The sequence below is a fragment of the Diplotaxodon limnothrissa genome, linkage group LG10 (genome assembly GCF_057381915.1).
Source record: "Diplotaxodon limnothrissa isolate DT_005_m linkage group LG10, D_limnothrissa_male_GT1.1, whole genome shotgun sequence".
In the NCBI taxonomy this organism is placed as follows: Eukaryota; Metazoa; Chordata; class Actinopteri; order Cichliformes; family Cichlidae; genus Diplotaxodon; species Diplotaxodon limnothrissa.
The window spans coordinates 9381819-9405445 of record NC_140605.1 but is presented as its reverse complement, the minus strand read 5'-3'; the positions used below and the strand labels follow the sequence as shown (position 1 = coordinate 9405445).

Here is a 23627-nt window from a genome sequence, read left to right as displayed (position 1 = left end):
GATGCGGAGAACTTTCAGGCGCTGGCTCCTGGAGTCAGATGAGCCTCCCTCCCTCTCTGCAGGTGTAAAATACAGGAAGCTGCTGCTCTATAATTCAAAATCCAAGGGAACTTTTTTTTCCTCCTTCCCCTGCCTGTTTGTGTGGATCACTTCAAGCTTTATCTCTTTTTTATGGCCATATGCATGCTGAAGGAATTACTGCAAGAATTTTTAAAGGGACAGCAGCATTTTTACGGCAGAGTTGCCCCCAACGATGGTCTTCGACGCAGCCTCAGATCTGCACTTTCAAATATTTGGGATTCAAACTGTACTGCTTATAAGCACTTCTATTAAACAGATCTAATTATGAAAGTTAAACACATATAGCTATGCTTTTTTTTCCCTCTTTAATTTCTGGATGAACACAGCTCTGCAGGTGCTTAATCCACATTTTAAAAAACTTTAGAGGCATGTAAATAAGCCTGAAAACTGTATTTTAATAACAAGGGAGGAGAACCTTTACATTAAAATGACCCTTCCACCTCCTTTTAAAATCAGGTTGTTCAAAGATATTTTTGGTGAAACTGTATTTATATTGCCATCAATTTACAAAACCACATAACATCAGCACTGAATGGGCCTCAAATTGGGCAGGAGAACAGAGAGGTAACTGCCAAGTTGGCAAGATTGTTGTTCCATGCAGAAGGGAAATAAGATAAAGGCATAATGTTCCTATTAATTCCAATGCAACACATCTCTGTGTCAGAACACATCCAGAGGGGATTTATCTTTAGCACTGCTGTTAAAAGTTTCTGGTCTAATTATTTCATCTACAAACTGCCACACAAATTCACATATAAATGCGGAAACTCATATTTGTTCCTCCACATAGAGAGGGGGCAAGCTCAGCCATTTCCTCATGTAAAATTAATGTCAGAGAAAGCGATGGGACGTAACGGCTGCACGTGTTTGCCTCACACTTGAAAAGGCCATTCTCCACTCCGCTCTGGAGCCCACAGTGTCAAATTGGATAAGAAATGTGTTGGAATATAAAACATGAATGCCTTCCTAATAACAAGAAGTCCTGAGTAAAGAAAAAAATAAAATAAATTCTGTATGCGTGCACATTTTTACCTCTGGACAAGAAAAGTAGGCCAAGCTTCATTTTAGTGATATTTTGCTGGATTGCGAACTGGATTTACTTCATCAGATCATATTACCGACGCACTGTTAAATGGAGTAGTCAGGTGCTTTTTATACAGGCTGGCTTTTCCCATTTGAAACGATAAATACGTGCTTTTGATCTGTGGTCAAATCACTATAGCCCACATGCATAACCATAGCAAATGTAGCAAGCAGCACAAATTGATGCTCCAGTGGTTCAGATTACGATGAAGCACGCAGACTTAAACTACCGTCAAAACAATCAAAGCTCCGAATGGAGGTAAACTTCTCGGTTGTCAGTGTCATTTTTCTAAAAGCACAACTGAAAATACAGAGATGAGTGATTTAAAAATAGCTTTTATTGCAGCTTTTTTTTTTCTCCTCTGAACAAGCTGCTTTGATCACACCGACGGAAACGATGACCCATGTGCAACATTTGCAGCCTGGTGGGGGGGAATGCAGATAAGCAATCACGCGAGTTTGGTGACAGCAGAAAGATAACACAGAGACTTCTCCTAAAAGGAGGAAAAACAAGCGCAACAGATATAAATTCCAAATATGAAAATATTTCACCAACATAATTTACATTGATCCTCATTTGGTAAGTGTGACCAGTTGTGTCTTAGAGAATGTGGCAATGAGTCCCAGAGTTCAGCTGTCACATGAAGCCCCACTCCCTCCCGTGCACGTTTGTCGTCCCCACAGTCTTAATCCTCGTGGATGTTGAACAGCTTGGCCACTTCGTTCAGATCTGCATGCTCTTCTCCATCCTTGATGATCTACGAATAACAGAAATAAGCAATTACAACAACCGAACTGATATTTTGCTCTTGATGACACAAAGCAAAACGGCAGCACTTACCTTCCTTGCAACGGGCATTCTGTTAAACACGTTCCACAGGATAATTCCCACCACCACTTTGTCTCTTAGGTAGAAGATGACTCCTTTGCCATAGTCGTCTTTGTTCTCCACGACAGGAGCAGGTGTCACAGAGGCCACCGCGCTGGTGGCTGTGTCCTCCGTTTCACTTTCTGAGCGGATCCCAGTTCCTGCCGCAGATTTGAGAACACAGACTGTCTGACCCTTTGTCCTCAAAAATCTTTTTTTTTTCTCTCTCTTTGCTTGAAGGAAAAGGTTGACTGCTCCTACCTGACTCTTCTGTAGCAGCTTTAGGCGTATCCTTGGCAGTGGCTTTAGCAAACACGCCTACTGTTGGTAGGCTGCTGTCAACAATCCCGATAGCCTCGTAGCCTACATCAGGACCCAGATCACTCCTGTAAGAAGGTACACGTGATTTACTGCAGTACCACATGTAGTTGAGAACAAAGTCAGGAATCATGCATAACATTTAGTAATTCTTTGCACAAAATGTCTCATGTGTTTTCAAAGTGGGGCTTGAAAGATTTCAAGTTTAAAACTGATCTGATATCCGATTCTACAAGCATGTAGATTAAATACATAATTAAATACAAAATGTTAAACCAGGTCATGTTTGGAAGTGAGAGGGGCAGTGTTGGCAAAAGTACAGACACTCTGTACTTAAGTAGAAGTACAAATATTACTGTTAGAAAATACTCTAGTACTGTAAGAAAGTTTGACTTTTTTACTCAAGTAAAAGTAAAAAAGTACAGGCTCAAAGTAAGAAAGTAAAAGGTAGCTCTTTGGAGGATGTTTCTATTTTTGTGCAAAGCTGATTGAACCTTGTGCTATATTAACAAAATGATAAAATAATATCAGTAGATGGAAATAAAAACCTTTAGTCTATTTTCTTCTAATTGTGCTCAGCTTGAATCTGAAGAAAAAGAAGGAAAATAAAAATATACATCTATTTTCTGTTGCCTTCATTGTAGAGGGTGACTGTCTGTAAATAGGAATATGTGTACAGTCATGAGTTAAAGTGGGATTCAGCAGGTGGGGGAACACTAAAATTGGCTGTAGTGGCCAATTTTGTGGGGAAAAGAATCATAACTCATCATCATAACTCTAATATAATTTCTACTGAGAACTCCAGTCCTTAAACTAGCAGCAAGTCTAAATCAGTTTAATTTTCAGCATGTTTCACAATATGAAAATACATATTGTCACATGTAGAGACCCAGTATCTTCTTAAAACCTACTGAGCAGTACTTTCCTTTAAATCTAACCTCTCTTCTTCCTCTCCTGTCCTGTCTTTCTTATCTTTCACCATCCCTGAGTGAAGTTAGACCTTTCTTTTCTCTCCCTGTGAAATACAGCAGCTGAACCTTTAGCTAGCAACACACTGTGCGACAAACTGCACACAAATAGTTTGTGTGTTTACTGATTTTTGTTGAACTGCATTTGAAATGACCTGACACTTAAAAAAATGTCACTCCCTTTATGCTCGCTCCTCTTCTACAGGGCTAGCTAGATGCTGAAGTACCGCAACACATGGACATGTGCAGTCATTGGTGTTGTGGCAAAAACAAAAGCCACCGTTCCACTTTCAACCCCTGACCTTGGCACACGCCATCTCTTTTTATGCAACATCCTCTGGTGATTAATCAACAAACAGGACTGCCTTTCATGTGATTCTGTTTAGGCTCAAATCAGTTTGATGTTTGGACGCTGGCAGTACCAAAATAGTAACTTACCCCCAAATGCATTAAACCAAAAGTAACACGTCTCTTTTGAAATGTAAAGAGACAGATTTTCATTTAGAAATGTAGGGAGAAACCTAAAGTAGATACCTGAAAATTGTATTTAAGTATTTAACTTAAATGGATTTAACTTCCCACGTCTGGGGGGGGGGAATGATTCAATATTAGTATGTGTAAAAGTGTAGCCCTGCCTGCAGTATCTGGTATGACTCTCTTGTGAAGAAATAACAGCAACAAAATGTTTACAAAAATTGTTGATTGGTCCATGACATCGGCTTGGAGGAATTTTCGCCCATTCTTCCGTAAAGAACAGCTTCTATTCTGGGATGTCGGTAAATTTCCTTACACGAACTGCTGCCTTCCTCCATCATTTCTGGTGGATTAAGGTCAGAATTGTAACTCAGCCATACAAAGCTTTATTACTCTCCAACTATTCTTGGTACAATAACTTGTGTGCTCCGTGTCGTCATTTGGATGCGTGACCCACTTTCAGCTGAGATTCGGTTCACAGGCAGATCTCCTGACCCTTTGCCTTCAGAATTTCCCAGAAGAATACAGAATTCATTGCTCTGATGGAAAGCCGTTCTGGCACAGTCCCAAGCCATGATGGGCATTATGGTGCAAAGCAGCGTTTCCCTTCCTCCAGAAGCAAGCTTGTTTAAACCTCCAAGCTTTATTTTGGTCTGATACAAGCATTTCGAACAGCCTTCTGACTTGTCCTTGTGATCTTTAAGCAATGCTTATGCTATTGCCTCACTCCCACAGATATTCAAGGAAAATAATTATTTACAAATATAAAAGAAGAAGCCCTCTCACATCTGACTGCTATCTCACTGTCTGGCAGTTTAACTGTAATTTAACACTCACATTAACCGATGTTCCTTAAAGTTCACATCGCCCCTCCCTCCTCAGATATGCTACAATAGACAATTTCTCTCAATAATTAATTGTCATTGTCTGATTTGTTAATTCAGCTTTTTCTTTTTCCTTTTTTTAAAATCTACTTTTAAAATTTGTGCTAAAATCTGGTCAAGTTTTAGAGAATATATGTAGAAAACTAAAGGGTAGACAAACTTTGGAGCACCACTGTATAATCAAACTAGACAGTCATTTTGTGCCAAGAAGTGTCACCTAGGATTTCTATGCCAAGAACATTTTCCTCACATCTCTGTTAGAAGTAGTTCTGCTGAAGTGAAACAAATGCCAGCTTTTTAAAACTTTACTGTCAAAACAGCTTCCTGAACACTGTGTGTATGCTTATATACCTCAGACAGCTCCCATGTGAAACACAAGCACTGCTGAGGGCTGTAATCTTCAGTGACAAACCCCCACCGCTGCTGCCTGATGAGTTTTAAGACCTGAAGTGATGTCAGAGTCACCTGACCTTGACAAATTGAAAGGTTGCACAGAGAGCTTGTACAAAACTGCAGAGCCGGCCAGAACTATGCTTCGTTGATATTTATAGGGAATCTGTTGGTACATCTCTTTATATTTTACATGCAGCATTTGAGCATAAACAGATGAACTTTTCAAAAGTTACTGACTATACTTTATAATTATATAAATATGAAGGACTAGTTAATGGAGCTGTGGTAGTTGGACAAATGTTCCTGTGTACTTTTTCTTGGACTGCAGTGAACCCATGTTTCAACAGTGTGTCACATTTCACCAGCTGCTAGCAACATGTATTCACAACATTCATTTGGGTCCTGAGAGTTGCATTCCACACTGTACTTACATTTTTGGTAACTCCCTTAATATCTGGAGTCCTACTGTGATCTTATTTATAATGTCTAACATATGCATGTCCAAGGTCATAAAGTTTTATTGTTTTTAAGCTTTAAGTCAAATATTTAACCTTGTTAACCAGTCCGTGTGCTTTTTCATACATGAGAAAAAGTACACAGTCATCGAGTCGAAAGTTTTACCTATTAGGAAATAATAAAGCAATTACAAGTCTTACTTACGAGGTTCTAAAATGATTTAAATACAACCACAGATGAAAACGAATCAATCACATGTTACACCATGTGATTGATTAGCAAAGAAATCTGCCAAAAGCACCGTGTAAAAAGCTAAACAAGCTTAACGCGCTTGATTAATCAGAAAGTGTGAGCCCCTCTGTAAAGGCACAGGTTTTAGCGTTACACGATGGCAAGGAGAAGAGACATCAGCAGTGATCTCAGTGAACAATCGTTGTTGTACACAGGTAACCAAAGGAATCAATGCCATCACCATTAGCAACATACTGGAAGCTGCCTGATGACGTGGGCAAGCTGAATGTTTTTTTCCCCCATTGTGCCTTTCATCGTTTCATTTTAGCTCAGTTTAAGGATTTTCTGCTCGTTGTTTTACCACGTGTGTCACAGTAAAACAGACAATGAAGCATAGGAGAGAAAAGTTAAGTGAAGACAATGTTGCCTTCATTATATTCTGTAAGTATAATAAAAGCACCACGTCTAAATCTGTCAAAATGCTGTTTGTGGTGACAGTTTCAGTTTTAAACAGGGAGCCATTTGCCCAAAGTGCTCCAGAAACTGTTGATGTTGTTTCTTATGCGCTCTGTGACCTTGTCTCCCTTGACCTGCTGGAACAGTACCCTGTTTTGATCAAGACCTCCTGATTTATAATTTAAGCACTGGCTTTTTCTCATCTGTGTAAGTTCAGTGGGGTGCATCAGCACACATATATACACACACATATATGCATGCATAGTTAGTGAGGCAAGTATAAAGCATTTTATTGCAAGATGGTATTATTTATTTTTTATCGAATTCTGATGAACAGAGATGACTCTTCAGGGGTTTAAAGTCTCTCTCGGGATGGATTTAATGTCCCCCAAAGACATTTTAATGGTTAATGGTTTTCAACTTCAAAGGAATCATGTATGTTGATCTGACCTCTAAAAGGATTACATCGGAGTCCCTTGCACCACTGCACATGCTCTCTGATTTAAATGCATTCAGTGCAATCAAAAATTAAGACTGTTCTCGCCTTCACAAACTCTTTCCTTCATTTCCATTTAAAAGAAGTTTTCATGGTTTGCATCCACAGGTCTCATTTGGGGAGGGGTGAGAAAAAAAAAAGACTTTATAGCCCATAGTAAGTAGAAGTAGTAAAAAGTATGATACCTACCAGAACATGGACTGATGCCAGTAGGGTTTGCTGGCTCCCGTCATGTTCTCTCCAGCTAGTCTACCACTCACAACAGCGTGATCGTGGTGCTCCACACGTCTGCGACCCAGTCTGATGTCATAGAAACACGCAGCATCTCCTGCCTACATCAACAAGAATCGATTGGGAACATGCAGTATGGCTTAGATTATGCAGTTTTTATTTCATGTTAACAGGAAATGACAATATTTTCCTAAAACACAACATTACATTCAAAATAGGACATTGGCATTACACTACAATTTTAATTACACTGTTTTATATTAGGACTAAGACTTGATTGAGCCTGAAGAGGGCGCTTTAATCAAAAAGAAGTGCACAATCATCATTGTGCATCGGTTGGTCAAAATGTGGTGGTTTTGGTTAAAACAAGCGATAACAATTATTCCTGTGTCCAAAATGATCAGTGAAACTAGAGGTATGAGCACAATGGGATAATAATTAAGTTAAGACTTTCCCACAGGTTTGAAATTTCTACAAAAGTACTCAGCATTTTCTAGGATTTTATAGGCAAACCAGCAAAGCACAGCACAGGAACTTTTAAAGAGGGATTTTTAATCACAGCTCTTCAGGATCTTGTTAGCAGAAAACATCGTATGAACATTAACTTACCACCCAAATATTGGACCTCGCTTGCAGCTCTGCGTTTACCCGGTAGCCACCAAAGTCAGAGTCCACCTCCAGACCTCCTGAATTAGCAAGGTCAACATTTGGCTCTAGGCCAACAGCTGTAACAATGTGATCAGTTTTCACCTACAAAAATAAAACGATAGATAATAAGCAGCTTATAAATAAATTCAATGTCCTGATTCTGTCAGAGTTTGTGTAGAAATCTGAACCTACCAATCTACCATCCTTTAGATGGATTTCTAATTTGTCATCTTTGCAGGTCACAGACTTCACCAAAGCTTCTGAAATAATCTTTACACCCTCTATGAAAACAGGCAAGACATCATAATATAATGAGACACATAAAGAACATTTTTTGTCTTTGGAGACTTATATGAAATAAAGTTGGACCTTTCTTGACTTTTTCTGTTGTCCAGTTGCTCAGATACTCGGGTAGCACTTTTCCCATGTTACCCTTCTCAGGGAACATCTGTATCACCTCCAGATCTGACTCAGTAGCTAAAAAGAGAAAGAGGAAGAACAACAACTAAGAAAAGAGTTACTTATGCTGGACATCAGTGTTCTTATCTACTCTGCTAGTTTCTCAGCTCGTCATCTGTTCTTACATCTCCTGCCAAGGGCACAAGCCAGCTCGCTGCCCAAGAAGCCACCTCCAATGATAGTGATGGATTTTACATTCCTCGAGACCTTATCCAGAGATCTGAAGTCCTCAATCTGTGGGAAAAACAAAAAACAAAAACTGAATTTAGAGCAACAGTCAGATTTTTTTATGTAACACACAGTAAGACTTCTGTCTGGAAAATCTCAATGCTTGTAATGATCTAAATCAAAAAAGACAAAACTTTTTTATTTTCATTTTAAAATAGTTAATATTTCCTTCGTGGTATGCCTTAACACTCACTCCAACAAGCTGTATATACATACTATCAGCCACAGATGGTTAGAGTGAAACATCTCTACCACCCCCTTGTGGCTACACACTGACCTTGCGGAACAAAGTGGTTCTCCTCATCACTTCCTCTCCTGCTCTTTCAATGACTTGGAGATTTCTTGGCACACCACCTGAGAAAGATAAAATTAGCTTCTACCAGGTTTAAGTGATAAAAACAGACAAGAAATAAAACAAGGGAGTTTACCTGTAGCAATCAAACACTTGTCATATGAAATCTCAGTGTCATCGTCCAGTTTTACTTTGTTTCCTCTCACATCCATGTGAACCACCTATAAAAAAAAAATAAGTATACCTCATGAATAACTTCTGCTTTCCAGGTTTAGACATCATAACACATAATGCTTGCAAATCGGTCAATATAATTACTTCTGGTCTGAATACTTCACTTTTATTCAGTATAATTTTATTCATATACTGAATAAAATTATGGAGACTGAGGAAAGAAAACCATAAATCTACCTTTTTCCCAGTGAGAACAGCCACTCCTCCATTTTCTACACTATCCAGCTCTTCTGGGTTAATGTAGAATGATGACGGCTGGAAGTAGATGCTAGCAAATAAATACAAAAGTATTAAAATGACTAAACCACTGAAAAAGAAAAAAGCTTCTCAGAAATGTTTATAGAGTACACATTCCGTTTTTTACGACAATACCAGGTGTTTAAAAAAAAAAGTCTATCACCTCTTTGTAGAGAAACTGCAAGATTTGTTTGGTATTAACATTTATTAAAGGGAAACAGCAGTAAAATAGAGACGTTAGTAACAACCAAATGTTATAAGTAAGATCATCAGGGATGTCTCAGTGTTCCTGCAAATTTTAAAGATCAGAATGACTGCATTTCAGACCGAGCAATGTTGAAATAATAAATTATAAGCAGACATTTATAAACAAGCCATGGATACAAGTTTGGTATACAATAGCACAATAGCACATTATTATAACATTATAACTGTTCCAAACATTTTGCTGCACACTGAGCCTAAAGAAGTCTCTTTAGGCTAAATTTGGGTGACAGTGCAGTGCTTAGTAATGTCGCCTCACAGCCAGAAGGTTCTGGGATTGAACATCTAAGCTTGGCAGGGCCTGTCTGTGTGGAGTTTGCATGTTCTCTGCTGTGTGAGTTCTCTCGGGGTACTCCAGCTTCCCCCCAGTCCAAATACAGGCCTGTTAGGTTCACTGGTGAATTCAGTCTGAAGTACGTGTGAATGAAACCGTGACTGGTTCTCTGTGTTAGCGCTGTGATAGACTGGCAACCTGTCTGGGGTTAACCCTGCTTCTCGCCTGAAGTCAGCTAGGATAGACTCCAGCCCCAAGTGGCTAATAAAATGGATGGCTGATATGTCGGCAATGTTACATTTGGTAAAGGTCTACTGTACGTTATCATAACTCTCTTATTTATTTGCAATACATGCATCCATCTATTTCCATCTAATATCAGCAACTCATTACTGTGGGTTAAATAATTCATTGTAAAATGTGAATGAGGTTAACCAAGTTCTTTCACTGGTACAGCCTACATTCAATTCTCTCTGTGCTGGATGTTAGACATAAACTGCCTAATACAATCTGCAAAATTAACACCTATTTTTAAGGAAACAAGATATTTTAAGACTTAATTTTGCTTTATTTTTTCCCTTTTTAAAGAACAATGGAAGCCCTGTGTTTAAGTCTGAAGAAGGCACAATAGTGCCAGAGGAAGCTTGAATTTTTCAATAATGTAGCAAGACACGGCCAAGGACAGACAGATGCTGAGACAAAAGAACTGAGAGCACTAAGGTTAAATAGACCAAACACACCTCCTTTCTTTTCCGTTCCATTGTTTGAAGCGCAGAGTTTCTGTCACACTGGGATCATCAGAGAACCACAGCTCTTTAGAAAGAGGAGGTCTCATATATGGAAGGTCTGGCTCATCAGTCACAATTAGTACCTGGCAGTAAAAAAACAAACAAAAAGACTCATATTTACCAAATTCAGGTACAACTAAACAAGTAACAAAGAGAATTCAAAGTGAACATGGGGGCTTTACTGACCTTGGCACCGGGGTCTCTGGCTCGAATAGACCGAGCAGCAGCAAAAGAGGCAGTACCTCCACCAATGAGGAGATAGGGGGCATGTGAGGGCAGCTTGAGAGAGGCAGGTGTGAAGCCCACGGCTGATTTTCAGATGGAAGAGGAACAGCAAGCACAATTCAGAGTGAAAGTAAGACAAAAGAGGCTCAGAGTAACTCTGTCGATTCCACTCCCTCACTGGTTTCGTCAGTGCATCTCTGAATGCTATCTTTGTGGCTATTTTATCTGGGGCTGTTTTTAATCTTACTTACATGGCAGCAAATGAGGTATCATTTGCAAAATTCTCAGCTTTTCAATATAGACAGTACGCACAAAAAAAAGAGAGATGATGAAAGTATGACACACGCAAAGAATCTGTTGTAAAACACATCATCTCAATTTAACAAATCCAACAACATATTTTTAACACGTGGAAATTTGCTTTGCCGCCTGCCTGCTTGCACTGACCTGCTTTTGCCAGTTGATGTCATCATTTCTAATACCCAAGCATATAAAGCCTTGCATGCTCTAGATATTTTTTATATTGCTTAACATGCATGGTAGATGAAGAGGGAAAAAAAAAGTATGCAGACAACCTGGAGGCAGTTCGGTTGTTTCACTGGTGGCTACTGCTTCAGTGCCTGATGCTGGAGGGCTTGGCTCCTGGGATGAAGGAGCTGTTTCAGGTTTTGGCTCAGTGGTGGCTGAGAGCGAACACACAGTTAAAAATAACTTTGAGTAACATTCAGCATATAGAGCAAGAGACAATCTGGTTTGTGGTTCAGCGAGAGATTTAAAACAGTCTCCAATTCAAGTACAGTCTGTAACGCAGTTTGCTTTAAAGCCTCAAAATCTGCTACTTACATGGAAAATAAAGTCAAAGCTAAACCATGCGCTATGGAGTCAGCTGATTAAAAGGCTCTTCTAACACCTTTAAAAACAAATTCCTTTAAAAAGGTGTCACTGCGAACAGCATTTAAGCGCTGCACTTAAGAGGCCTGGAGGAGATCTGTTTAAATGTGTCAAGGTTACAAAGATTTACTTCCTATTAGTTATTAACATAAGTGGAGTTTGATCAGTAACCGACTACACAGACATGGCAAAGAAATCACTCACCTTTTGTCTCAGTGGTTTCTACAGCTAAAGGACAAAAAAAAAATCAAAAAGTGAAATTCAGAAATTTCTCAGAGGTTAACAGTAAAGGTGAAAGTTGTCTTATTAACCAATAGTTCCTAAAAGCTGCTCACCGGGAGGCTGGGGCTGGATGGGTGTGACTGATTCTTTTGCAGCTGCTTTTTGTGATCTGGACGAAAGTTCAGTGATACGTGCCTGATATCTTTGCTGGTCTCCTTTCATAGTATGGTACGCCTGTAAAAAACAGATAAATTGACTAAGTTTAGTCACTGACAACTTCAATGATTGCTTCATTTTGTCAAGCTGTCCAATTTTTCCAGTCAGATCTGGTGTCAACGGTTATCTTTCGGTCATGAGCAAACAGGCAGTGGAGGCCTTTAAACTAGGACTGGGTGATATAGCCATTCAACCATTTTCTTAATTACTTGCGCAATCTGGGATATGCTGAGGCAGTGGAGTATATCCCAGCTCACAGAGGGGATCAGGCGAGTTACAACCCAAACAGGTCACCAGTCTATCGCAGAGCTAGCACAGAGACAGACAACTGCACACACACGCGCATACACTCATATCGACACCTACAGCCAAATTAAAAATCACTAAATAACCCAACATGCATGTCTTTGGACTGTGGGAGGAAGCCAGAGTACCCACAGAACCGACACTGGTAGGAAAAACGCAAACTCCACAGAGGAAGGGCCCAGCTGGCTGTCAGAATCTGCTGGAGGTGACAGCAGATCACTCCCATCACGGTTGTTATACAGATTTTTTTTTTTAATCTATCCATAAAACTGCTCTGCTATTCAAACAAGCTTAAGTAAAGCCAACAACTAATAATTCATACTCTGAAAGTAAACATTAACTTCATGCATCTGTGAAAACAATCAAAAGGTCTGATTTGCTAAGATGACACGCTACAAAAACATGTTCTTTTAAAAAACACCAGACTGTTGACAAAAACAGTAACTTTTATTTACAGAAAACAAAAGTTGGAGGTCACACTGCGTGACTTAAGTGTTGTAATGTGTTATGTGGGATCAAAACTCATCGACTAAAAATTCAAAGTCTCAGAATAACACAAACTAACAAAGAAGCCATTGCAGCAGTGGTCAAACAACTCCTGTGTTGCGTGAAGTAAAATTACTAATTTTGTTAATGGAATCTGGTGGAGAGTAACAACTTGATTTCTTTTCCAGTGAAAGCTGTACTTTCAGGTGGCTAAAATCCACGTCGCTGTTGACTGTGTCTACAGCAGTACATGGATTTTAGTTTTTACTCCGAGTAACACGGTGACTGTGGATCTGAACCTCATACAGGCTCACTTCAAAGAAACTGAACCATCCCTACTTAACAGAACATAAACCAGCTGCTTTTAACACTGCCTATTAAATAATGTTGCTTTTATATGGGGGTGGCTGTAGCTCAGGAGAGCAGGTCATCTACTGAGCTACAGCCACCCTGTGGAAGGCTGGTGGTTCGATCCCTGGCTCCCCCAGTCTGCATGCCAAAAGACCTTGGGCAATATACTAACCCCAAGTTGCTCTCCAATGCATCCATCTGAATATGGATCAGAGTATGAGTGTGTGTGAATGTTAGCTAGAAAGCACTTAAAGCATAGAAGAAAGTGCTTGTGTGAATGGGTGTGAATGGATGTTAATGGGTGAATGTGGCATGTTGTATGTTGTATGTTTGAGTGTTCCGGGAGAGTAGAAAACCGCTATATAATAATCAGTCCATTTACCATATAAAATACAGAGATATGCAGGCCTTCTAAATATCTTGTATTGGCATTAAGCATAAAAATATAGATTTGTTTTTCTTTTGTCCATATTGCTCAGCCCTTAATGTTCAATTTACAGAAATAAAGCCCAAGAAAAGGGGTGGAAAATCATTGCTCCAATTAATAAATTTGCACACTCTCTCTATGATGATAAACCAAGCTTACTCACATATGCCACGCCACCAATGGAGGCTGCTCCAACCAGGAGGGCATACTTTAGATTATCCCCACCACCCCCTGGCAGCCCACTGGACATGTGAGCTGTGGGTACATGTGTTGGTATTCTGCCATTGTTCAAACCTGAAACAGTAAACCAGCACACACATGATTAAACACTGATTAAAGCTACAGCACTCTTAATTATGTTCACAAACGTTACTAAATCAGGGTTCAGTCCTGCTTCTAATAAAAAGAAATTGCCAAGTAGCTACCCGTTTAATACACGCTTAATACATCTGTGGATGCTGACAGTGGAAAAGGACTGAGTAAATATATGCTCCTGTGCTTGCCCTCATCACACCTCTAGGGTTTAAGAAAGCGCCTTAAATTACTTTTCTATAAAACAGAGACAATGGCAAACCTATCTGACTTGCGTTGCAGGTGTTATTCCACTCTAAGAGTAATAGGTATAACGTGACATATTATTATGAAGATTAATGTACATTCTAGCAATCTACATACTGCACAGGACTGGGCTTATCATTTCTGGGTCATCAGAGACTGCAAGACCCCATGATTCAAATCCAACACTGGGCCCTTGCATACGCTACAAAGCGTAAACGGGCACTGAACATGGTGTAACACCTGTACCAGCACTAGACACGTGAAAAACATGCTTGCTGACGTTATCAGTTAACGTTGGCGCTTCAATCAATGAAATGAGGTGCAGTTTAAGTTAGGTCGTTACTGAAATTCCATCTTGCGTCGTTAACGTTTGCTAATTAGCTGAGTTAGCATTCTAATAACCATCCAAAGGTCACTGAAATTTACGTGCGCTAAGCTAACAGGGCTACCTCCCTTGTGGGTTCATGTTTTGCTGCTGTGTATTATCATGCTACAGGCAGTGCATGATCAAACCGAGGTCAGCTAAAAGGAAGACAAGTTACTGTAACTAGATACTTACCTGCTTTTCTCACATTCTGCCGGCACAGAGTTGATGAAGTTCTAGCCAAAGGAGCGAGCTTTTTCCACACAGTCCTACATTTCAGCATTGTGGCTCAGCTCCCGGTTTACTCGCAGACTTGTCGGATAAAAACACAAGCCGGTTTACCCTTAATTTAATTCCAACAGCCTGCAGACACTGACAACTAGCTGCACAGCACCACACACCAAGGCCAGGGACAGGTCATACGTTTCTGGGGAATGATGGGTAATTGTAAAGACGGTAAAGACGCCTAAGATTGGTCGCCCCTAAAAAAGAAGAAGAAAAAGAAAGATGGCGTCGCTCCTGACATGAATGACAGCAACTCTGTTATCGCAAGTAGCAGCTATACTGAACTCTTTCATTCAAGGCTCTTTGGTAATTGCGCGAACCCCCTTCTTGTTCCTTTCTTAAAACAACTGTAGTCAGAGTCTACTGCTGCCCCCTGCATGTCATTTAAAGTAATACTACAGTAAATTGTTAAAAAACTGTTATGAAAAAAGTTATGAAAACAAAAAATGAGGTTGTGTATTCATGCAAAACACATTTAAACATAATAATGAATATTATTTATATATTATTAACGCAGCTAATGACTTAAAGAATTTCAAGAAATAAAAATCTTTTTAAAATAATGTGCTTTAATGAATTTAAATATAGTCCATGTATGAAGGTTTATTGTAAGTTATATAAACAAATCTTTATTGGGTTTTTACTGTCATAATTTATGAGTGGTAGGCTAGATTTCTAATAATCTACAGGGAGTGCAGAATTATTAGGCAAGTTGTATTTTTGAGGAATAATTTTATTATTGAACAACAACCATGCTCTCAATGAACCCAAAACACTCATTAATATCAAAGCTGAATGTTTTTGGAAGTAGTTTTTAGCTATTTTAGGGGGATATCTGTGTGTGCAGGTGACTATTACTGTGCATAATTATTAGGCAACTTAACAAAAAACAAATATATACCCATTTCAATTATTTATTTTTTACCAGTGAAACCAATATAACATCTCCACATTCACAAATATACATTTCTGACATTCAAAAACAAAACAAAAACAAATCAGCGACCAATATAGCCACCTTTCTTTGCAAGGACACTCAAAAGCCTGCCATCCATAGATTCTGTCAGTGTTTTGATCTGTTCACCATCAACATTGCGTGCAGCAGCAACCACAGCCTCCCAGACACTGTTCAGAGAGGTGTACCGTTTTCCCTCCTTGTAAATCTCACATTTGATGATGGACCACAGGTTCTCAATGGGGTTCAGATCAGGTGAACAAGGTGGCCATGTCATTAGTTTTTCTTCTTTTATACCCTTTCTTGCCAGCCACGCTGTGGAGTACTTGGACGCGTGTGATGGAGCATTGTCCTGCATGAAAATCATGTTTTTCTTGAAGGATGCAGACTTCTTCCTGTACCACTGCTTGAAGAAGGTGTCTTCCAGAAACTGACTGGGAGTTGAGCTTGACTCCATCCTCAACCCGAAAAGGCCCCACAAGCTCATCTTTGATGATACCAGCCCAAACCAGTACTCCACCTTGCTGGCGTCTGAGTCGGACTGGAGCTCTCTGCCCTTTACCAATCCAGCCACGGGCCCATCCATCTGGCCCATCAAGACTCACTCTCATTTCATCAGTCCATAAAACCTTAGAAAAATCAGTCTTGAGATATTTCTTGGCCCAGTCTTGACGTTTCAGCTTGTGTGTCTTGTTCAGTGGTGGTCGTCTTTCAGCCTTTCTTACCTTGGCCATGTCTCTGAGTATTGCACACCTTGTGCTTTTGGGCACTCCAGTGATGTTGCAGCTCTGAAATATGGCCAAACTGGTGGCAAGTGGCATCTTGGCAGCTGCACGCTTGACGTTTCTCAGTTCATGGGCAGTTATTTGGCGCCTTGGTTTTTCCACACGCTTCTTGCGACCCTGTTGACTATTTTGAATGAAACGCTTGATTGTTCGATGATCACGCTTCAGAAGCTTTGCAATTTTGAGACTGCTGCATCCCTCTGCAAGATATCTCACTATTTTTGACTTCTCTGAGCCTGTCAAGTCCTTCTTTTGACCCATTTTGCCAAAGGAAAGGACGTTGCCTAATAATTATGCACACCTGATATAGGATGTTGATGTCATTAGACCACACCCCTTCTCATTACAGAGATGCACATCACCTAATATGCTTAATTGGTAGTAGGCTTTTGAGCCTATACAGCTTGGAGTAAGACAACATGCATGAAGAGGATGATGTGGACAAAATACTCATTTGCCTAATAATTCTGCACTCCCTGTAGTGTTGCCACCATCTGGTGGTTGAATAGAATAGAATAGCCCTTTATTGTCACTGTTCAACGAAATTGTGGGTGCTCCACGCCAACTGTGCCAAAATAACATATAAATAGTAAGACAGCAGGAATGAATAACAAACAGGAGAAATATGTACAAAAACAAGAGTAAGGTACACATTAGAGAACGAGTTGCGATGTGGAAGTAGTGCAAAGAAAAAGACTGAGGTCTGAATACTGTCTGTGTATGAGTGGCCTGAGCAAAGACTGTTACTCAGATCGGTGGGTGAGTAGGCAGGGGCAGGGGTGGGTGTGAGGAGATAGTGTTTGTTTACAGTCCGAATGGCCCAGGGCAAGAAGCTGTTTGTGAGTCTGGAGGTTTGGGACCTGATTGACCAGAGTGCAGCGGATCAAACAGGTTGTGGGTGGGGTGCAAGGGTTGATGTGTGATAGCCCTGGTTTTCCTGAGACAGGAGGATCTGGCAATGGCCTCCATTTCTGGGCAGTGTTAATTACGGTTCTGGCCTTCCTGTTCTCAGTTGTGGCCCATATGTACCAAACACCCAGGCAGTAGGAGAGCATGCTGAGGAGCAGTGGACGGCCAGCAGCAGCTTCTGGCCAAGGTTGTTCTTCCTCAGGACATGGAGGAAGTGCAGCTGCTGCTGGGCCTTCTTTACCAGGGCGTTGGTGTTGTGGGTCCAGGTGAGTAAAAGGGATTCATTCTGTTTATAGGAATGCTATAGTCAGCCATCAGCTGCATAATGGTGATTTTGAAAGACTTGTCATTTGCACATTTCAAAGCTTGCTGGTAAATTATAAGGCAAGGAAATAACTTTGTGTTGGATAATGAGGATTAATGTACTTCCTTTTTTTGAGAAGAAAAGCTAAATAAGCAATGGTGGGTAGCTCTTTTTACTGGCAGGAGAAGTTACTACTTCCCTGATATAATAAAAGATCATTTAGTAAAAAAAAAGCCTCTGAGTTGCTTTGTTTGTATGTATGTGTGTGTATGTAACATAATAAAGTCAGAACATTTCACGCAAATTACAGGCCTTCTAAATATAACTCTGCTACCACAAATACCAATACACAAACGCCAAAAAAAAAAAGAAAAAAAAAAAGATATGCTGGTATAACTTAGCTTGCAACATAAAGTGTAATTTCCTAATGTGTAGCATGTTTTTTGATTTGAGATTGCAATTTTCCCCACTTACAATGACCAGTTTAGCTAGGTTGTTTTGCTAGTTTTACACAGGTTGTGATTTGGTGATGCCATGGAAGTGCACATTGAGTGGGATTCTCTTCAGCCCTGATCTTCCTTACCCCCAGAAGCTGCTCTGAGACTTCATTAGAGGAGGAGATGATCCCCTTTTCTGTCATTTCACCTGTTTAAATTCAGGAACACTTTGAAAATGAACCTAACTTGACTCTGGCTTACCTGACTGAAAAGGAAACTCTTAAAAGTCCCAGATGCATTTTCCTGCATCAGTTTAATATGATGGACACTTTTTTGAGGAGTTCACAGCTGTTTGTGAAGCTTTGTGATAGCCTTATTTGTGTCATTTTAATTTAGGATATATTTCAATATGATATCAATAGATTTGATAGTGAATTGAAAGTTCCCTTTGGCTTCATGTGCTCAGAGTGTCTGGTTCTCTTTTAAACTCCTCCTGCTTAACACTCTGGTCCTAGGTGTGAATATTATTGTTGCATTTTCTTATATCCTCTTCTTCAAGCCCCAGATAATGATTCTAGGTGTAAATCCCAACAAGCTTTGCCCACGTAATCTAACAGGAGAGGCACTCAGTGAGTGAATATCAGATCGAAATAAATCTATGAAAACACAGGGAGGAAACACTTCATCTCAGGCTCATGTGACAATCACAGCCACAGAGGAGTTTTAAATTTAAATGTATTCTTGTAAAAACACTGATAGACTTCAAAGCTTTATTCCTTTTTAGATCATACCAGCAGGAGTAGAAGCAGACACACACAGGATTATTTATTGACTGATTTTTATTCACTGATGATGGTGAAGATTATTATATATCTTACCTTTGAATCTTCATTTCAAAGGTAAGGAAAGGTAAGGAAAGGATGAAGAAGAAGAGACAGAGGGAGAATGAAGGTAGAGTAGAGAGAAGGTGAAGTGGAGGGCCAGGGGAGAGAAGGTGGTAGAGGGACGATGGAGACAGGAGGATGAAAGGAGGGAGAAACAGGAAGTGGATTAAAGGTGGAGTGGTGAAGGTAGAGAAGATAAAGGGAAAGTGGAAAAACGGGAGAGGAAGAGGAAGCTATCGCTCTCCCTGAGTTGAACCACCAGTTTCCTCAAAGTTTGTGTAACTAGTAGATGTTTTTTTCTTTTGGAAGCAGCTCTTGTTCTTGACTGTCTTCTCCTGTTCGTTTGTCTTCTTTTTCGCCTTCTTCTTCTTCTTCTTCTTTCCCCATCCTTCTGTGACAGTTCAGTGTCTACCATCTATCTTTATAACAATTAATTTTGCAGTCCCCTTGTCTTCTCTTCCAGTGCTTTCTGGACTTCCAACAATTCCTTCTTTGCATTGTGAATTTCTTTTTTTGCCTTCTGCGTTGCCCTTTTCTCTTTCTTTAGCACTCTCTGGACTTCCAACAAGTCTTTATGTTTTCAAGTTTCTTCTCTGTTTTGTGTATTTTTGCTTTTCTCCTCTTTCAGTGATTTTCAACTTTGTTCTTAATCCTCAGCTTATCCAACTCCTCTTTGTAGGATGCTGTGAATTTGCTGAGTTTGTCACCTTGTTCTCCTCCAGATTACTGGTTGGTGTTTTGGCCTGCAGACTTTAATGGTCTGTGCTGCTCTTTTTGCACGCTATCTAGAGAGGTTCAGAGCAGCAGATGGGGTTGCTGGTTTTGGTCTCTGTTGAGATGCTGATACCTCCTCTCTCTGGGATGATTAAAAACAGTCCTGGACAAAAATAGAAGCATAATAAGCAGACACAAGAGAAAAACATAAGACTGTTGGAATAGTGGATACAGGGGAAAAGTGAAGTTAATGAGGTAACTGTAGCTCTGTGGATTCGTGGATGACTGCCAGTGAAAGTAAACAAAGTGGATGTGTGTTCCTATGTGCTATGCAGGTTGAGATCTCATATAACAAAGTCACGTACATGACATGTGGACTACCTTTGCTCATATGCTGTAAATACCACCAAGCAAATCTTAAAACTGAGTTTTTCATGTTGGGCCCTGATAAAGAGCAAAAAAAAAAATACATCAGCCTCTTCCCAGCAATATCAAATCACCTTCAAGTAATTTCTGTATCATTTTTGATCAGCTTTTGAATTCTGACTGTAAAGGCCTTTACACACTGCAAGTGTAAAATCTGTGCAAAAATTTCATGTGTTAAAAATATGTCTTGGACTCATGTATTCGCATATATTCTCATGTATTCTTAATGCAGCCATTCATCCGGAACAAGTCATTTTCACTGGACAAATCTGCAGCATTAAAATAATACTATTTTTACCTTAGACACTGCTATGGGTCATTTGGCTCTATGCACTGATTTCTCTGCCTCCTCAGATGTGTTGCCCACTCTGCCAGCAAAAGCTCAAGCTTATGTCAGGAGTTGAAGCTGTCAGTGATACAGCTTCAACTCCTGGATCAAACCATGAAATTCTCTCTGCTGCTGCCTTCTTTGAGAACTGGATGGACCCAGAATCTCAGTTTCTTTCTTTTCTTGTTTAGAAACATCTGGACCAGCTCATCAGCACTTGATGTCAACTTCATTTTTTTCACAGTAAGTTTTTGAGGACAAATTTTCTGCAGAAACACAGCACGTTTGGTGCATGCGTGTAATAAATTTGCATCCAAACAAAACTAGACTACTAAACTAGACTACATATATACATTCCACCACTGAGTCAGTGCTCTCAGAACATTAACAGAGGTTATCCTCTTAACAGTCTCTGCTCAAACACAACTAGTTATTCGAAGATAATCATTTGAATTAAGTGTGTTGGAGTAGGGAAGCACCTAAAAACCTGAAACAAGCAGCCCCAAAGACCATAATTTAGGATTAATACCCTAAGAAGAGTAGTCTAACTGCATAATATTGCCCTAAGGCAAGCACTATTTTGTCTGGGATTATGTTTTCCACATCAAGGAACCTGCAAGGGACTGAGTAAATTTCATCATCAGACGGTGAGCATGTGGCTCCCTGCAGGTCTATATGTATATATATTTAGAAAATATATTTATTTCAACTTTAACATGTAAAAACCCCGATATTAGCATTAGCATTTGCAGCTCCTGATAGCACCCTGCAGGTCAACTGTCAAACTCTCTTCGTCTCCTCTTCATTTGACACAACAGTAATGTGTCTTGTGGCATTAAATAAAAAATAAATAATAATAATTTTTAAGGGACACTAACCAGAAATTTGGTTTACTGCCTGAGGGCTACACTACGGCTACAAGGTTAGCTAGCCCGCTCACTAGCAAAACGCAGTTACTCTTACCATACAGGAGCCTAAACCTTCTTTTAACCTGCCGCCTCACTGCAGTTATCCCCAACCATCACCATTCGTTCTAACCGAATGTGATTTTTAACAGATGGACTCCAGGGCCCGTATCCCTAAAGATTCTGAGAATCCTCTCAGAGAGCTCCTAACTTAACCTAAAAATTCCTTGCCAGGAGTTTTAGCTTAGAAGTGATTCCAGAACATTTTCAGTGAACTCTGAGCAAGGAATGGATGGAAAATCCTATCTTAGTGAGGAGGTGTGGTTGACCCCGTTGCTAGGTATGAGTCATCATTTCAAAAGCCGTGATTGGTTGATCCTACAAGTTTGATGGAAATGAGCTTTTGGTGATAATGAGCAAAGGATGTACCCTCAAATCAATAAACATATTATATACTCTAATCTTATGCTGACTGTAATTGTAAATAATATTTCACATTCAAGAAAATATCTGGAAAATGAATAGTAAGCTGTAGGGGTTATAGCCATTAGAATCTAAAATATGTGAAAACTTAAACTCATTACACCCTGTTCAAATAATGATTCGTGTCTTATTTGCTCATATTAATATCCTAGCTGGCATATTTTGTACTTTCACTCCCATATGGACCCCGTTGAAAACAAGATGGCCTATCTCAAGAGGCTGTCCTTAATGAAGTAGAAATCACAACGTTACAAGTCCAGTGTGGTCTTAACGAGGGTAACACGGCTCAGCTTTTAGCAATGTCTGTGATTGCAGACCCAAGTCATCACTGCTGCATTGTTGCATTTTCCCGGTTGCCAAATACCTCGGGGTTGTGATTACTTTCGTCTCCGGTGTAATAGCGTTGTGGCGTCGAGTTGGTGAAGTAATTGCATCTCTAAGGAGATCCACCACAAACATGATTCCTGCACGATCCAATCTGTAGCATCTCAATAATTCCCTGTCATCCAGTGTTTGCAGGACATCTCTCCTGCCTCTTCTGTTGGCCATTTTGTGCAGCTGCTTAGGGGAACTCCTAAGCCACTAAAAGTCCTCTTCCCTGCTCTTAGCAGATCTCGCCTTAGGAGCCCTTTTAAGCGCTAGGAATCTTGAGGAATACAGTGGGGCAAAAAAGTATTTAGTCAGCCAGCGATTGTGCAAGTTCCCCCACCTAAAATGATGACAGAGGTCAGTAATTTGCACCAGAGGTACACTTCAACTGTGAGAGACAGAATGTGAAAAAAAAATCCATGAATCCACATGGTAGGATTTGTAAAGAATTTATTCGTAAATCAGGGTGGAAAATAAGTATTTGGTCAATAACAAAAATACAACTCAATACTTTGTAACATAACCTTTGTTGGCAATAACAGAGGTCAAACGTTTACTATAGGTCTTTACCAGGTTTGCACACACAGTAGCTGGTATTTTGGTATTCCTCCATGCAGATCTTCTCGAGAGCAGTGATGTTTTGGGGCTGTCGCCGAGCAACACGGACTTTCAACTCCCGCCACAGATTTTCTATGGGGTTGAGGTCTGGAGACTGGCTAGGCCACTCCAGTACTTTCAAATGCTTCTTACGGAGCCACTCCTTTGTTGCCCGGGCGGTGTGTTTTGGATCATTGTCATGTTGGAAGACCCAGCCTCGTTTCATCTTCAAAGTTCTCACTGATGGAAGGAGGTTTTGGCTCAAAATCTCACGATGCATGGCCCCATTCATTCTGTCCTTAACACGGATCAGTCGTCCTGTCCCCTTGGCAGAAAAACAGCCCCATAGCATGATGTTTCCACCCCCATGCTTCACAGTAGGTATGGTGTTCTTGGGATGCAACTCAGTATTCTTCTTCCTCCAAACACGACGAGTTGAGTTTATACCAAAAAGTTCTACTTTGGTTTCATCTGACCACATGACATTCTCCCAATCCTCTGCTGTATCATCCATGTGCTCTCTGGCAAACTTCAGACGGGCCTGGACATGCACTGGCTTCAGCAGCGGAACACGTCTGGCACTGCGGGATTTGATTCCCTGCCGTTGTAGTGTGTTACTGATGGTGACCTTTGTTACTTTGGTCCCAGCTCTCTGCAGGTCATTCACCAGGTCCCCCCGTGTGGTTCTGGGATCTTTGCTCACCGTTCTCATGATCATTTTGACCCCACGGGATGAGATCTTGCGTGGAGCCCCAGATCGAGGGAGATTATCAGTGGTCTTGTATGTCTTCCATTTTCTGATGATTGCTCCCACAGTAGATTTTTTCACACCAAGCT

At 40.3% G+C, this 23627-nt stretch overlaps 1 protein-coding gene across 1 annotated transcript; it reads right to left on the bottom strand.

The window, feature by feature from the left end:
* Positions 1 to 490: 490 nt before the first annotated feature.
* On the bottom strand, positions 491 to 14824 carry aifm1 (apoptosis inducing factor mitochondrion associated 1). The gene is made up of 18 exons (XM_085363403.1): positions 14605 to 14824; positions 13651 to 13781; positions 11815 to 11935; positions 11684 to 11707; positions 11164 to 11271; positions 10550 to 10671; positions 10316 to 10446; positions 8978 to 9068; positions 8703 to 8787; positions 8552 to 8628; positions 8172 to 8280; positions 7957 to 8064; positions 7780 to 7868; positions 7549 to 7689; positions 6898 to 7040; positions 2294 to 2418; positions 2006 to 2193; positions 491 to 1922 (listed from the first exon to the last, which is right to left on the bottom strand). Exons 1-18 carry the CDS (start codon positions 14690 to 14692, stop codon positions 1851 to 1853), a joined length of 1953 nt encoding a protein of 650 aa, XP_085219529.1. The 5' UTR covers positions 14693 to 14824; the 3' UTR covers positions 491 to 1850.
* Between the last annotated feature and the right edge of the window lie 8803 nt (positions 14825 to 23627).

Bases quoted from the DNA above. Each gene is read 5' to 3' on its own strand.
- aifm1 (XM_085363403.1), bottom strand. From the start codon at position 14,692: ATGCTGAAATGTAGGACTGTGTGGAAAAAGCTCGCTCCTTTGGCTAGA. The intron at 9,069-10,315 runs GTGTGTTTGGTC...TTTATTTGCTAG, and splicing joins TGGAACGGAAAAGAAAGGAG to CATCTACTTCCAGCCGTCAT. The intron at 8,065-8,171 runs GTAAGAACAGAT...TTCTCTTTTTAG, and splicing joins TTGTGCCCTTGGCAGGAGAT to CTACTGAGTCAGATCTGGAG.